The following is a 16,173-nucleotide window of genomic DNA, read 5'->3' as shown; positions in this document are numbered from 1 at the left end:
TAAAATTTAAAAAAAATAGGGTACTGTTTTCGTGCTCAGAATAACTTTCTATATAATAAAAGGCTAATATGCAAATTGTCCCCTTGACTGGTAGTTCCACCAGGAGGCGGGGCTGGCCAGCCAACCACCTGTGGCCCCCCCAGCTGGCCCCGCCCCTGATCAGCCACCCCCACCTCGATTGGGGGCGGGACTGGCCGGCCAACCTCCCACATCCCCTCCTCTGGGCTGGCCTGGCCCAATCAACCCCGATTGGGGAGGGCCAGCTGAACCCCACCCATGCACAAATTCATGCACCAGGCCTCTAGTGATTTATAAATGTGGTTGGTTCCTGTATAATAAGGAATTTGACCCAAATAGAGGTAAACAAACACTTTCCCAAGGGATAGGAATGTTTGTTATTCATGGAGGGCCCTAGGCCATATCAGCCTAACCTGGGGACAGGAGCTAGGGACTGACTTCAACCAGGTGGAGAGTAATACAGCCATGAAGCCTCAATACAAACTGGACACCGGCACTCACACATGGGTGCTGGGATTGTAGTGCCTCCTGTGAGTAGATAATTAAGGGTACAAATTGACTGGCTCTAATTTGTACCCTTTCCCTGTAATAACTGAGTATAGTTGCCCTTAGAGAGTTCTGTGAGGCTTTCTAGCAAATTACTGAACATAAGGATGGTTCGGGAAGCCCCTGCACTTGCAGTTGTTGTCAGGGGTTTTGGGCAGACATGATTGCCTTCAGGACTATGCCTTAATTTGGCAGCTTTCTGGGTGGTATCCCAAGAAGTAATTGTGCCTGGTCATCAGTTTCTACAAAAACACCGAACTTTTCTCCCTCTCTCTGTTTTACTTTTCTTCTCTTTCTCCTAGTTGTCCCTTTTCTTTTTCATATCTCTTTCTATGCTCCTTTTTTCTTTTTTATTGTTTTATTGCTTAAAGTATTACAAAGAGTATTATATACGTCTCCTTTTTTTTTCTCCCCTTGACCTTCCCCTACCCTCCCATGCCCCCCAGTGTCTTGTGTCCATTGGTTATGCTTATATGCATGCATACAGGTCCTTTGGTTGACCTCTTACCCCCTCACCCACCCCCCAACCCTCCCCAGCCTTCCCGCTGTAGTTTGACAGTCTGTTTGATGTTGCTCTGCCTCTGTATCTATTTTTGCTCATCAGTTTATAATGGTCTTAATTATCCATAAATGAGTGAGATCATGTGGTAATTTTCTTTCATTGACTGGCTTATTTCACTTACCATAATGCTCTCCAGTTCCATCCCTGCTGTCACAAATGGTAAGAATTCCTTCTTTTTTACAGCAGCATAGTATTCCATTGTGTAGATGTACCACAGTTTTCTAATCCATTCATCTGCTGATGGGCACTTAGGCTGTTTCCAGATCTTAGCTATGGTGAATTGTGCTGCTATGAACATAGGGGTGCATATATCCTTTCTGATTGGTGTTTCTGATTTCTTGGGATATATTCCTAAAAGTGGGATCACTGGGTCAAATGGGAGTTCCATTTTTAACTTTTTGAGGAAACTCCATACTGTCTTCCATAGTGGCTGCACCAGTCTGCATTCCCACCAGCAGTGCACGAGGGTTCCTTTTTCTCCACATCCTCTCCAGCACTTGTCGTTTGTTGATTTGTTGATGATAGCCATTCTGACAGGTATGAGATGGTACCTCATTGTTGTTTTGATTTGCATTTCTCAGGTGATTAGTGACTTTGAGCATGTTTTCATATGTCTCTTGGCTTTCTGAATGTCCTCTTTTGAAAAGTGTCTATTTAGGTCCTTTGCCCATTTTTTGATTGGATTGTTTATTTTCCTTTTGTTAAGTTGTATGAGTTCCCTATAAATGTTGGAGATTAAACGCTTATCGATGTCTTTTCTTTTTTTTTAAGATCAGTCCTATAACACCAAGGAGCCTTAGGTCACCTAAACAGTGATTTTTCAAGTACAAAAAGATCTCATACACAGATAATTGACTGTGAAATGTTTGCACATGGCCATTGGGGTACTAGAAGAAAGCAAAATGTCTTTAAATACTTAATAGTAAAATTTTCCTTCAGCAAGGAATTATGAATATCTCATTTGTAAAAACTGAATACCTTTAAAGGAACACTCTGCATTTGTTAAACTGTAGTTCAATGGACTACCTCTGTAGATGTTTGATCTCATTTAAATATGTTTTCCCTTTTTAAAAAGGTCACTTTCAGTTTGGATCTTTGCTGTGAGATAAACATTTTTAAATTGTTATTTGATGGGAAGAAGCACTTTTACTTTTTTTTTAAAAATATATTTTATTGATTTTTTACAGAGAGGAAGGGAGAGGGATAGAGAGCCAGAAACATCAATGAGAGAGAAACATTGATCAGCTGCCTCCTGCACGCCCCCCACTGAGGATGTGCCCGCAACCAAGGTACATGCCCTTGACCGGAATCGAACCCGGGACCCTTGAGTCCGCAGGCCAACGCTCTATCCACTGAGCCAAACCGGTTCTGGCACTTTTACTTTTTTATCTGCAGGTTATAGACAGTTTGTGAGATGAGTGACTTGGAAGATGACGATGTCCCCCAGCTTTCTTCCCACACCTTAGCAGCTCTCCAGGAATTCTATGCTGAGAAGAAGCAATGTGCCTACCCAGGTGGGGATGACAAATACAATGTTGGGAGAATAGAAGAGAATTGGGTGAGTAAATGCATCCCATATATATTCAGAAATATTGGTGTGGAACCTGTTCTGAACCTAGTTCAGAGTTTGTCTATATCCATCTGATACCCAAAGCTTTGTCACCTGTCATTCGGGAGCTGATAACCTATTTGGGGAACTAAGACAGAAAGCTGTCCAGGAATATCTTAAGATGGCATAAATGCAGATTTTCCTGGTCATGAACTTTCAAGCTTGATGATCAGTGGATGGGACTTTTCAGACGGGAATAGCATGGCATGTCCCACACAGAGATGTGACTCCTTCCTGTATGCAGATGCATTCTATTTGTTTTTATAGATAGAGGTCAACAATCCTGTAGAAAGGGAAAAAATATCATGGTAGTAAATGGGGTAACTGAACTTAAACATGTAATGAAACATTAATGAAAAGGAGTTCAGATGATATTAATAGTTTCTGGTGTATAGTGTGCATTTTAGTTATATTTTATGGTCCAAATAAAAATAGGAAGTGAAAGAGAAAAAAGTTGAGTTGAGGGAAACTTCTAACATAAGCTCAGATGTAAAAAATTAAACTTTTTTGCAGGAGATAGTTGAGAATTAGATGAAGCTTGAATTTTCTGTGACTCCCTTAGATAATAGATTTGTCTTCCTCCCTTTGCAACTAGAATGAAGCTTTGTATGTTGGTGTGTTTTTTATAGTCTTTTACATTTATGTCAAGTTTGGGTTTCTTATATAAAATTTTTCTATTTACCACCTGTTTGAAACTGACTGTGATAAAAATATTTCTTTCCATTCTTTGAATGTTCCATCTACGCAAAGCCTCTTTCCCACTGTTTGTTTCTTTGTGTTTGTCTTCTAGCTTGGTGCTTCTATAGATAGAAAGCATCAGACACCTGAAGAACTGCAATATTCTTGAGTCATCTTTCTCTTTTCCTTCTGCTTAATTTTTAAATAGTATGCAATCTGTTCTGATTCTAAAAGTAATCTATACAAAATATATGAACAAAAAAAAAGTAAAAGTTAGTCCTACCTGGTTGTGTAGCTCTGTAGGTTGGACTGTTATCATGTATACCTAAAGGTTGAGGGTTCAATTCCTGGTTAGGGCACATACCTATGAGGCAGGTTCGATCCCTTGTTGGGGCATGTTTGGGAGTCAGTCAATGTTTCTTTCTCACATAGATGTTTCTCTGTCCCTCTCTCCCTCCCTCTATGAAATCAATAAACATATCCTCTGGTAAAGATTAAAAAGAAAAGTCCTAATTCCACTACCTAGAATTAACAATTCTTATAATTTTGACACTTTCAATTATTTCCAATTACAGTTGACATTCAATATTTTATTAGTTTCAGGTATGCAAGCATAGTGGTTAGACATTTATGTAACTTACGAAGTGATTACCCCAATAAGTCTAGTACTGATTTGGCACCATACATAGTTATTACAATACTAGGGGCCCGGTGCACGAAATTCGTGCACTGGGTGTCGGGGGGAGGGGTGTCCCTCAGCCCAGCCTGTCCCCTCTCACATACTGGGAGCCCTCAGGCGTTGACCCCCATCACCCTCCAATCACAGGATCGGCCCCTTGCCCAGGCTGGATGCCTCTGGCCTAGGCGTCCGGCCCGGGCAGCAGGGACCTGCAGTGGCAGCGGGGGGGGGGGGGGGGGGGGGGGGGCAGGCCGCAATCGCGTGGGATCTGCCCCTGCCTTTGCAGGATGCCTCTGGCTGAGGCGTCTGGCCCGGGCAGCGGGGACCCACAGCTGCAGCGGCCCCGCGATCGTGGGCTTTGCTTTAGGCCCAGGCAAGGGACCCCTAGCTCCTGGGATTGCCAGCTTCGACCGTGCCCAGCTCCCATCGCTGGCTCCACCCCTACTTCCTGCTATCACTGGCCAGGGTGGCAAAGGCACCTGATTCTCCGATCATGGCTAGGGGGCAGGGCAAAGGCAGCCCCAGGGCCGCCTTTGCCCTGCCCCCAGCTCTTAGCTCCCCCCTGGGTTTCCGATCACTGTCAGTGGCAGGGGGCTTCTTCCTGCTTTCCCTTTCGCCTCCCTGCATTGTGCCTACATATGCAAATTAACCGCCATCTTGTTGGCAGTTAACTGCCAATCTTAGTTGGCAGTTAATTTGCATATAGCCCTGATTAGCCAATGAAAAGGGTATCGTCGTACGCCAATTACCATTTTTCTCTTTTATTAGTGTAGATTGTTGACTATATTCCTTATGCTGTACTTTACATCCCTGTGACTATTTTTTAACTGCCAATTTGTGCTTCTTTCTTTTTCATTTGACAAATATTTAAATCATTTATTGTCGTTAAGTTACAGCATTTCAGAATACACACTGCATGGAAATGAATACTTTTCAGACCCAGGGTGTGAGATCTTAAGGATGTAACCAGCTGTGGGTTGTCTCATGGTCATTACAGAACAAGTCAAGAGTTCTGAGCACTCAGGTCTTAAGAGTCACCGACTTTGTTCTCTTCCGTTGCTCGTTCAGTAAATTCTAACAGATAACAAACACAGCTTCAGAGAAAGCATCGCTGGGAATCACGGAATGACTGCCTGTGCGACTACTCGTTTTGGGGAGGAGGAGAGTAGTCAGTACTTGCGAGGCAGCTGGGGGTGGTTCAGGGGCTCTGGGCTCTAGCTGTCTCGATGTCTCCCGGAAATGGTCGGGTTAGTAAAAACAGCAAAACAATGCTCAGCAGGTCTTCCCCAGCAGGACTGTCCTGATGACATAGCCGAGCCGGTGGCTCAGCAGCGCCAGCCCCTCCCTGCCCGTGCTTACGCTGCTGCCTTCTTACTCCTCTTGTGTTTGATGAGCGCCCGCCCTGGGAGAGCTGGGCCACCTCGGTGGCGGGGCGCAAGGGCAGGAGCCAGTTGTGAGGCTGCACCTTGTAGGCAAATCTCATGAACGTCAGTGAGTAACAGCAGAGGGCGAACGTCATCTCCCACTGATAATCTCCGGAGACTTTTTCATGTCATTGATGGCGCAATGGGGAGACCCCAGTTGGCTACTGGGCCCCACAAGTGCATGCTCATGAGGTAGTCCCGGAAATCCTCGCTCCGGACATAGTCCGCCGCCTTCCGCACGTGCCAGCGCGCCCGCCGTGGCAGTGCCGGCCGCAGGCCGCCCTCGCCGCCGCTCCTCGGAGACCTACAGCCCGGGCCCAGCGGACAGAAGGGACACCCAATTTGTGCTTTTTAATTCCCTCATGTTTCACCCAGCTCCCTGAACCCTCTCCCATCTGACAACCATGTGTTCTATCTCTGTGAGTCTATTTCTGTTTTGTTGGTTCATTTATTTTGTTCTTTAGATCCCACATGTAAGTGCAATCATATGGCATTTGTCTTTCTCTGACTTACCTCACTTAGCACAATACCCTCTAGGTCCATCCGTATGATCACAGATGATAATGTTATCGGTGAAAGTGAGGTATCCCTTTCCCCACTGAGTGCTTGTGGTTGGGTCCTTACATTATCTTGAGAAAAAGAATTTCCCGAGACTTGCATGGGAGGATGAGTGATTTTTATTTGTGTGGAATTATATCCCTGGGTTTGTAAAGTCCCATTTCCCTTAGTTCAGTCCTAGAAGATGTACAGCTGAGGATTCAGTAAAGGTAGAAGCAAAACCAGTGTCCAAGTTTCTGTTCCATATTGTAGCTGGGTCCAGTTTAGCACTAAGGTAGTTGAAGTCCATTAGAGCAGGGTGAATGTAGGAGAGAGAGAGCCCTGCAAGCCAGGAGTCAAGTGCGAGCAAGCCAAGAGCAAGAGAGAGTGAGCTTCTTTGTTTAGGAGATTAAGTATCTCAAATCTTTCTGTGCTTGCAGTGGCCATGCCTACTGTGGCCATTGACCTGTTCCCAGTGTGACTGACAGACAAGTACCTTCCCTATTTCACCCAGACTTTACTGGGATTGTGGCTGTTCTCCACCTGTGCAGTCCCTTCCCCCATTGATCTGCAGGGAATAGACCTGGATAATATTAAATTGCAGCTTCCTGGCAAAAGTTGCACAAATGACATGCCTATATTATTTGGCCTTCCCTTTGTACCTTTACTTTGATTTATAACTGGATTAATTACAACAGTATCATTAAGATTTCATTGTTTAAAAAAATGTTTTTTATTGATTTTAGCGAGAGGAAGGGAGAGGTAGAGAGGGATAGAAACATCAGTGATGAGAGAGAATCATTTATCAGCTGCCTCCTGCACATCCCGTACTGGGGATTGAGCCCACAACCCAGGCATGGGACCTGACCAGGATTCAAACCATGACTCCTGGTTCATGGGTTGATGCTCAACCACTGAGCAATACTGGCTGGGCAAGATTTCATTCTTTTTTATGGCTGAGTATTATGCCATTGTATATAGGCATTTATCTTATTTATTATCTATTGATGGGCACCTAGGTTGCTTCCATATTTTGGCTGTTGTAAATAATGATGCATTGAATATATGGATGCATATATCTTTCAAATTAGTGTAACACATTGATTAAGACTAAGATTTTTATTTTTATTTTTTTAAAATATATTTTATTGATTTTTTACAGAGAGGAAGGGAGAGAGATAGAGAGTCAGAAACATCGATGAGAGAGAAACATCGATCAGCTGCCTCCTGCACATCCCCCACTGGGGATGTGCCCACAACCCAGGTAACATGCCCCCAACCGGAATCGAACCTGGGACCCCTCAGTCCGCAGGCTGACGCTCTATCCACCGAGCCAAACCGGTTTCGGCAGATTTTTATTTTTTTAAATGATCCAAGGACAGCTAAAACATATCACTGTGCTCTGACAAAAATGTGGGAGAAGGGCAGCTCAGTAGCCAACCATCAGAAAACTCTACTGCCTCCCAAATCAGGGGAAGCAGAAGCCCTACATACTACATCCATGGAGGATTTTCCTCCAGCTTTTCTATATGCAAAGAGGGAATCAGAGGTTGGAGTTTTTGCAGTAGCTAAGAATGGTTAGACATGGACATGTAGATATAAATGTACACAGACATGAGTTCATAGGTACAGATATCCAAATTAATATGTATATTTCATCTTTGGAAACATTTTTTCTTGATATTTTCTAGGTAAACAATCATATAACATGCAAATATTAGCAGTTTTACTTCTTTATTTACTATTATTTTCTTGTGTTAATGCAAATGTTGAGTAATATATTGAAAGCAGACATTCTTGCTTGCTTCTAATCATATGGGGAAAATGTTAGGTCTCTCACTCTCTGAGTATGGTATTGGCTGTTGATTTTTCTAGATGCCCTTGGTAATTTTGAAGGAGTTCCCAACTCCTAATTTGCTAAGAGTTTTGTTTTAAGCCCAAGTGCCCATCAGTAGATGAGTGGATAAAAAAGCTGTGGTACATTTATTCCATGGAATACTATGCAGCAGTAAAAAAGAAGAATCTCTTACCCTTTGAGACAGCATGGAGGGACCTGGAGAGTAACATGCTAAGTGAAATAAGTCAGTCAGGGAAAGACAAGTATCACATGATCTCACTCATATGTGGAATCTAAATAACAAAATAAACTCATGAATGGAGTGGATCCAAAGACATGGAAGTATGGAACAGAGTGCAGAATCTCAGAGGGAAGGTGAGGAGGGTGGGTGGGTGGGAGCTAATTAACCAAGGACCTTGTATGCATATATGCATGGCCCATGGCCCATGGCCACAGACAAATGGGACCTTGTATGCATATATGAGGGCCTGGGGTGGGGGGTGGGGTGGGTTGCAGGGGGCAATGGGCAGGGGGACATATGTAATACTTCCAACAATAAAGAATTATTTTTTGTTTAAGTTTTGTTTTAATTATAAAGGGGTGTTGAATTTTGTTAAATGCTTTTCTTTTTGCATTTATTGAAATGATCATGTGTTTTTTGGAAATATTTAAAATCTGGGTTTATGAAATATCAGTGTACACTGGCAGCATACTCACACTGCTGTCATTCAGGGGAGAAATGGGCCTCTTGCATTGCAGAGGAATCCACTTTTTCCATTAAAATAAGATAATTTATAAATGTGAGTAGATAATTAAGGCTCACTAGAAATTTAAAAGAAAATAATTAGCATGAATAGAAGGAACACCATGAAAAACAAACAACTTGCCCCTAAGGGAAAAACAAGTAATTCAGTAAACATTCCTCAGGTAAAGACAGGAGGCCACAGAAAAGGGGTAGGGCCTGGGCATCTCTGTGGTGGTGTTTCACACGTTCTCCAATCCTCTGTATTTGTGATCCTGATAGTTGCTAGTTGAATCTAGACTAGAGGCTTAATCAGATTCAGGTTTAGTGTTTTGGGCAGTACTCATACACTGGTGGGGATGTGTTCTTCCATCAGGAGAAACATTGACTGCTTGTCTTCTTTTGTGGTATGAGCAGCCAGTGGTACCCAGTGCATCAATTCCATACTTAGTTAGGGCCTTCTATTTTTTAAAAAAAATTTTTTTCAATTACAGTTTATATTCAATGTGCTAGTTTCAGAATGATGGTTAGACAATCATATGGTTTACATAGTGGTCCCTCCAATATTTTGAATATCTACCTGGCACCATACCTAGTTATTACAATATTATTGGCTACATTCCCTATGCTCTACTTGACATCCCCGTAACTATTTTGTGACTGCTAATTTGTATTTCTTAATACCTTCACCCTTTTCACCCAGTCCCCTAACTCTCCCACCCCTCTGGAAACCATCAGTTTGTTCTCTACCAGTCTTTTTGTTGTCTACCAGTCTTTTTCTATGTTGTTTTATTCATTTATTTTGCTTTATAGATTCCACATATAAGTGAGATCATGGTATTTTTCTTTCTTTGTCTGACTTATTTCACTTAGCATAATACATTCTAGGTCCATTCATGCTGTTGCAAATGATAAGATTTCATTCTTTTTAAAAATAAAACTATGTTTTATTGATTTTTAGAGAGAGAAAAACATCAATGTGAGAGAGAAACATCCATCAACTGCCTACTTTATGCAACCTGAACCTGCAGTCTGGGCATGTACCCTTATTAGGATTCAAACTGGCAACTTTTTGATGCACGGGATGATGCTCAACAACTGAGCCACACCGGCCAGGGCAGATTTCATTCTTGTTTATGGCTGAGTAATATTCCATTACAGATATGTACCACAGCTTTTTTTATCCATTCTTCTTGGCCACTTGATGTGAGAGAGAAATACCAATCTGCTGCCTCCTGCATGCTTCCACTGGGGATGGAGCCTTGCAACTGGGCATGTGCCCTGACCAGGAATTGAATCAGCAACATTTTGGTGCATAGGATGACAACTCACTGAGCAACACTGGCCAGGGCCTCTGCCCACTTTTTAATTGGATTGTTTGTTTTTTTGATATTGAGTTGTATTACTTTTTAAAAAATATATATTTTATTGATTTTTTACAGAGAGGAAGAGAGAGGGATAGAGAGTTAGAAACATCGATAAGAGAGAAACATTGATCAGCTGCCTCTTGCACACCTACTGGGGATGTGTCTGCAACCAAGGTACATTCCCTTGGCTGAAATCGAACCTGGGACCTTTCAGCCGGCAGGCTGACGCTCTATCCACTGAGCCAAACCGGTTAGGGCAGTTGTATTACTTCTTTATAAATGTTGGATATTAACCCCTTATTGGATGTGTCATTGGCAAATATCTTTTCCCATTCAGTAGGTTGTTTTTCATTTTGTTGAAGGTTTCCTTTGTTGTGCAAAAACTTTTTAGTTTGATGTAGTCCCATTTGTTATTTTTTCTGTGGTTTCCTTTGCCCAGGGAGGTATATCATAAAATATATGGCTCAAAGGAATGTCCGAGATTTTACTGCCTATGTTTTCTTCTAGGACTTTTATGGTTTTGAGTCTTATATTTGAGTCTTTAATCCATTTTGAGTTTATTTTTATATACAGTGTAAGCAGATGGTCTAGTTTCAGTTTTTTTGCATGTATCTGTTCATTTTTCCCAGCACCATTTGTGGAATAGACTGTCTTTACCCCATTGTATGTCCTTGTCTCCTTTGTCATATATTAAGTGGCATGTAAGTGTGGTTTTATTTCTGGGCGTTCTATTCTGTTTCATTGGTCTATGTGTCTGTTTTGATTGCTATAGCATTGTAATATAGTTTGATATCAGGTAATGTGACACCTCCAACTTTGCTCTCCTTTCTCAAGATTGCTGTAGCTATTTGGATCTTTTGTGGTTCCACATAAATTTTTAGATGATTTTTTCTAGTTCTCTAGAGAACACCATTGGTATTTTGATAGGAATTGCATTGAATCTATAGATTCCTTTGGGTATTATGGACTTTTTTCTTTAAGATTTTTTATTGATTTTTACAGAGGGAGGAAGAGAGAGAGAGAGAAACATCGATGAGAGGGGAAACATCGATCGGCTGCTTCTTGGCATGCCTCCACCAGGGATCAATTCCCCAACTCCAGGATGTGCCCTGACCGGAAATGGAACTGGCAACCTCTTGGTGCATGGGTTGACACCCAACCACTGAGCCATGTTGGCTGGGTTGGAATTTTTTTTTTTTAAATGTTTTATTGAGCCCAGGCATGTGCTCTGATCAAAAATCGAACCGTGATCTCCTGGGTTCATAGGTCAATACTCAACCACTGAGCAACACTGGCCGGTTGATGTTTTTAATATATTGCTGAATTTGGCTGCCTAATATTTTGTTGAGGATTTTTGCATCTATGTTCATCAGAGTTATTAGCCTATAATTTTCTTTCTTTGAGTGTCTTAGTATGGTTTTGGAGTTAGGATAATGCTAGCCTCATAAAATGAGCTTGTGAACCTTCCTTCCTTTTCAATTTTTTGAAATAGTTTGAGAAGGATAGTGCCGGGGTCCAACCCCAGTGGGTCCAGGGGTCCCCAAAGGCGTAGACGGAGTCGGCGAAGAAGGAATGACACGGAGACAGCGTTCAGTTGATCAGCAGCCTAGCCAGGATCTCCAGCCAAGTTCTGGTCTGGATCTCCAGAGAGGTTCTGCTTCAGATCTCCAGCCAGGTTCAGTCACCAGGTTCTAGTCAGGTTCTCTTGCCAATCTCCGCAGTCAGGTTCAGTCCAGGATCCCCTGCCATGCTCTCTCGCCAGGCTTTGCCTCCAAGCTCCGAGGCCAGTCCCTGTCCAGGATCCTCCGGCATGCTCTCGCCAGCGAAGTTCTTCTGTCTCTAGAGAATGTTCTGTGTAGGTTCTGTGCCTAGGCTCTGTCTCTCTTGGTCCTGTCTTCCAAGCCCTGTGTTCTCAGTTCTGTGTTCTGAGTTCTGTGTGTTTCTGTCTTGTTACAACTGTATTTATACCAGTTGATTCAATCCTATCAATCTCTATTACAAAGGTTAGGGCGTTTCTTATCTCCATTCCAGGGAGAAAAGATTATGTAGTTTAAGCATGATTGTTCATAGTTAAAGGGATTAATTACCCGCCTGGCACTTAGTTGAGGGGTTTTATTCCCTCCCTAACTTCAGGGGAAAATCCCTACCTGGGGATTCAACCTTTCTAGGAGAGGTGACCTTGGTTAAAACACAGCGCCAAGAAGGTGAGCAAACATATAAAGAACAGTATGCCATATATGCCAGGTCCCTTGAAACAGCAAGCATGGACCGGCTCCCGGCAGGATAGGTGTTAGTTCTTTGAATGTTTGGTAAAATTCACCTGTGAAGCCATCTGGTCCAGGACTTTTATTTGTTGGAAGTCTTTTGGTTACTAAATCAATTTCGTTGATTGTAATTGGTCTCTTCAGATATTTTGTTTCTTCTTGAGTCAGTCCTGGAAGATTGTATGTTTCTAGAAATTATTTCTTCCAGATTGTCTAATTTGGTGGCATATAGTTGTTGGTAATATTTTCTTATAGTCCTTTTTATTTCCGTGGTGTCAGTTGTTACTTCTCATCTTTCATTTGTGTTTTTATTTATTTGGGTCCTCTCTCTTTTTTTCTGGTTAAAGGTTTTATTAGTCTTTATCTTCTTAAAGAACCACTTCTTGGTTTTATTGATTTTTTATTATTTTCTTTGGACTCAATTTTATTTATTTCTGCTCCAATCTTTATTCTTTCCTATTTTCTACTCACTTTGAGCTTTGTTGTTGTTCTTTTTCTAGTTCCTTTAGGTATAAGGTTAGATTGTGTACTTGAGATTTTTCTTGTTTTTTGAGGTATGCCTGTATTGCTCCAAATATCCCTCTTAGGACTGTTTTCAATGTGTCCCATAGATTTTGAATTGTGTTTTCATTTTATATTTTTATTGTAAGAGTACATTTATTAAAGCTAAGGACAGTGAAACAAGGAAACGCATAGGCCTTGGATGGAGAGATACTAGACGGGGCTGCTTTGGCTTTCTAGAAATGTTATGGGAAAGAAGTGAGCCAAGGCGGGGCTGCTGTCAGTTCACTAGAGAGTCAGAAAAAAGGGAACCTTGGTGACCGATTCAGGGATTTAGCCTGGACAAGCTGCCAGTGCCTATTGCTTCCCTGGTTGCAAGTCTTGTGGAAACCCTTAGAGCAGTGGTTCTCAACCTTCCTAATGCCGCGACCCTTTAATACAGTTCCTCATGTTGTGGTGACCCCCAACCATAAAATTATTTTTGTTGCTACTTCATAACTGTAATTTTGCTACTGTTATGAATCGTAATGTAAATATCTGATATACAGGATGTATTTTCATTGTTACAAATTGAACAGAATTAAAGCATAGTGATTAATCACAAAAACAATATGTAATTATAAGTGTTTTCCGATGGTCTTAGGCGACCCCTGTGAAAGGGTCGTTCGACCCCCAAAGGGGTCGCGACCCACAGGTTGAGAACCACTGCCTTAGAGTTTAGGAGATGCACCTTTGCTGGGGAAGGGGAAGTAGGGTGGAAAGGCTCTGATGTGTTCCAGGAAGGAGAATGCACTGTTTCCATCTTCATTTATCTCAAGGTATCTTTTGATTTCTTAATCTCATTGTTAACCCAGTCGTTGTTTAATTACGTTATTAAGCCTCCATCTGTTTGTGTGTTTTTCATGTATTTGATTTCTAATTTCATACCATTGTAGTTGGAGAAAATGTTTGATATTATTTCTGTCTCTTAAGTTTATTGAGACTTGTTCTGTTACCTAACATATAGTCTATTTAGGGAAATGTCCCATGTGCACTTTAATTATTTTAAAAATATGTTTTTATTGATTTTAGAGAGAGGGACAGGGAGAGGGATAGAGAAATAGAAACATTGATTGGCTGCTTTCTGCATGTCGCCTACTGGGGATGGAGCCCAAAACCCATGTGCCCTGACCAGGAATCAAACCAGTAGCTTCTTGGTTCATGGGTTGATGCTCAACCACTGAGCCACTCCAGCCGGACTCCATGTGCACTTTAAAATAATGTATATTTTGTCAGTTTGGTGTGAAATTCTCTAAACATATCAATTAAATTCATCTGACTCAGTGTGTTTTTAATGCAGCAATTTCCTTATTGATTTTCTGTCTGGAAGATCTCTCCATTGATATCAATGGGGAATTAAAATCCCCTACTATGACTGTTACTGTTGATCTTTCCCTTTATGTCTGCCCATATTTGCTTTATGAATTTAGATGCTTCTCCATTGGGTGCATTTGTTTCTTATTATGGCCTTTGTTTGAAAGTCTGTTTTGTCTGCTATAAGTATTGCTACCCTAGCTTTTTGTTTGTTCGTATTTGCATGAAATATTTTTTTCATCCCTTTACTTTCAGTCTGTATGTATCGTTTGATCTGAAGTGGATCTCTCATAGATAGCACATAAATGGGTCTTGTTTTCATATCCAGTCAGATATCATATGTCTTTGGATAGGAGCATTTAAGCCATTTACATTTTAAGAAATTCTTTTTAGGAATGTATTTATTTATTTATTTATTTATTTATTTATTTATTTTTATTTTAGTAAATCTTTATTGTTCAGATTATTACATTTGTTCCTCTTTTTTTCTCCCCATAGCTCCCCTCCACCCAGTCCCCACCCTACCCTCTGCCCTTACCCCCCCCACACTGTCCTCATCCCTAGGTGCACAATTTTTGTCCAGTCTCTTCCCGCATCTCCCACACCCCTTTCCCCACCAAGAATAGTGAGTCCATTCCCTTTCTATGTCCCTGATTCTATTATAATCACCAGTTCATTCTGTTCATCAGATTGTTTATTCACTTGATTCTTAGATTCACTTGTTGATAGATGCATATTTGTTGTTCATAATTAGTATCTTTACCTTTTTCTTCTTCTTCCTCTTCTTAAAGGATACCTTTCAGCATTTCATATAATACTGGTTTGGTGGTGATGAACTCCTTTAGCTTTTCCTTATCTGTGAAGCTCTTTATCTGACCTTCTATTCTGAATGATAGCTTTGCTGGATAAAGTAATCTTGGTTGTAGGTTCTTGGCATTCATCACTTTGAATATTTGTTGCCACTCCCTTCTGGCCTGCAAAGTTTCTGTTGAGAAATCAGCTGACAGTCGTATGGGTATTCCCTTGCAGGTAACTGAGTTTCTTTCTCTTGCTGCTTTTAAGATTCTCTCTTTGTCTTTTGCTCTTGGCATTTTAATTATGATGTGTCTTGGTGTGGTCCTCTTTGGATTCCTTTTGTTTGGGGTTCTCTGCACTTCCTGGACTTGTAAGTCTATTTCTTTCACCAGGTAGGGGAAGTTTTCTGTCATTATTTCTTCAAATAGGTTTTCAATATCTTGCTCTCTCTCTTCTTCTGGCACCCCTATAATTCTGATGTTGGTACGCTTGAAGCTGTCCCAGAGGCTCCTTACACTATTTTCGTATTTTCGGATTCTTTTTTCATTTTGCTTTTCCGGTTGGGTGTTTTTTGCTTCTTCGCATTTCAAATCTTTGCCTTGATTCTTGCGCTCCTCTGGTCTGCTGTTGGGAGTCTGTATAATATTCGTTATTTCAGTCCCTGTATTCTTAATTTCTAGTTGGTTCTTTATCATAACATCGAGGGTCTCATTAGATTTCTTGAGGATCTCAGTAACTTTATCGGCGGCTTCTAGACAGTTCTTGAGAGACCTTAAAAGTGTGGTTCTGAACTCCATATCCTCCATTGACAGTTTTGTCCTGTTTCTTTGTCTCCGCATTTTTTATGCTTCCTTGGTGCACCCCCTAGTGCGCAGTCTTGTTGTAGTTAAGCCTTCATTGTTGTAGTTAATACTGGGGGGATTTGACCTCCAGGCCAACTGGCTGTGAGAGTCAGCTGTGTCTGCAGTGGGAAAACTTCTGTCCTCTGGGGAGGTGCTAATCTAGCCTTTGCCTGAGGCTATCTGGCAAATGGCTCTGCGCAGGGCTTGGGCAGGGAGGGTAGCACGGGATCAAACAGGGTGGGTGGAGGGAGCAGTTATGGCTGCTCTCAGTCCTGTCCCCAGAGGCTCTGCCTCTCAAAGTCCCAGCAACCGCTGCAAACCTCGGAGAGAAAGCTGCCCTCAGGTTCCGACCGAAGCCAGACAGTCCCGCTTCTCCCGTTTGAGTCTGGGTCCCTAGAGACTCACCCAGAACTGGAGCT

The 16,173-nt window shown here is 41.9% G+C and overlaps 1 protein-coding gene and 1 pseudogene across 3 annotated transcripts in view; one reads left to right on the top strand and one right to left on the bottom strand.

The window, feature by feature from the left end:
- Positions 1-16,173, top strand: part of EEF1AKMT1 (EEF1A lysine methyltransferase 1) — a 34,198-nt gene that overhangs the window by 6,059 nt on the left and 11,966 nt on the right. For 2 of the 3 annotated variants that reach the window (XM_059684230.1, XM_059684228.1), the window contains exon 2: positions 2,522-2,684. In XM_059684230.1, coding sequence (XP_059540213.1) covers positions 2,541-2,684 — 144 coding nt within the window. In that variant the 5' untranslated portion in view covers positions 2,522-2,540. Of the gene's footprint in view, positions 1-2,394; positions 2,416-2,521; positions 2,685-16,173 lie in introns of those variants that run through there. The other variant, XM_059684229.1, reaches the window with a different exon arrangement.
- On the bottom strand, positions 5,448-5,799 carry LOC132228191 (mitochondrial pyruvate carrier 1-like; annotated as a pseudogene).

This window comes from Myotis daubentonii, chromosome 2 (assembly GCF_963259705.1).
Source record: "Myotis daubentonii chromosome 2, mMyoDau2.1, whole genome shotgun sequence".
Taxonomy (NCBI): domain Eukaryota; kingdom Metazoa; phylum Chordata; class Mammalia; order Chiroptera; family Vespertilionidae; genus Myotis; species Myotis daubentonii.
Note: the sequence above shows the minus strand (reverse complement) of the source record. Positions and strands in the feature narration are given on the sequence as shown.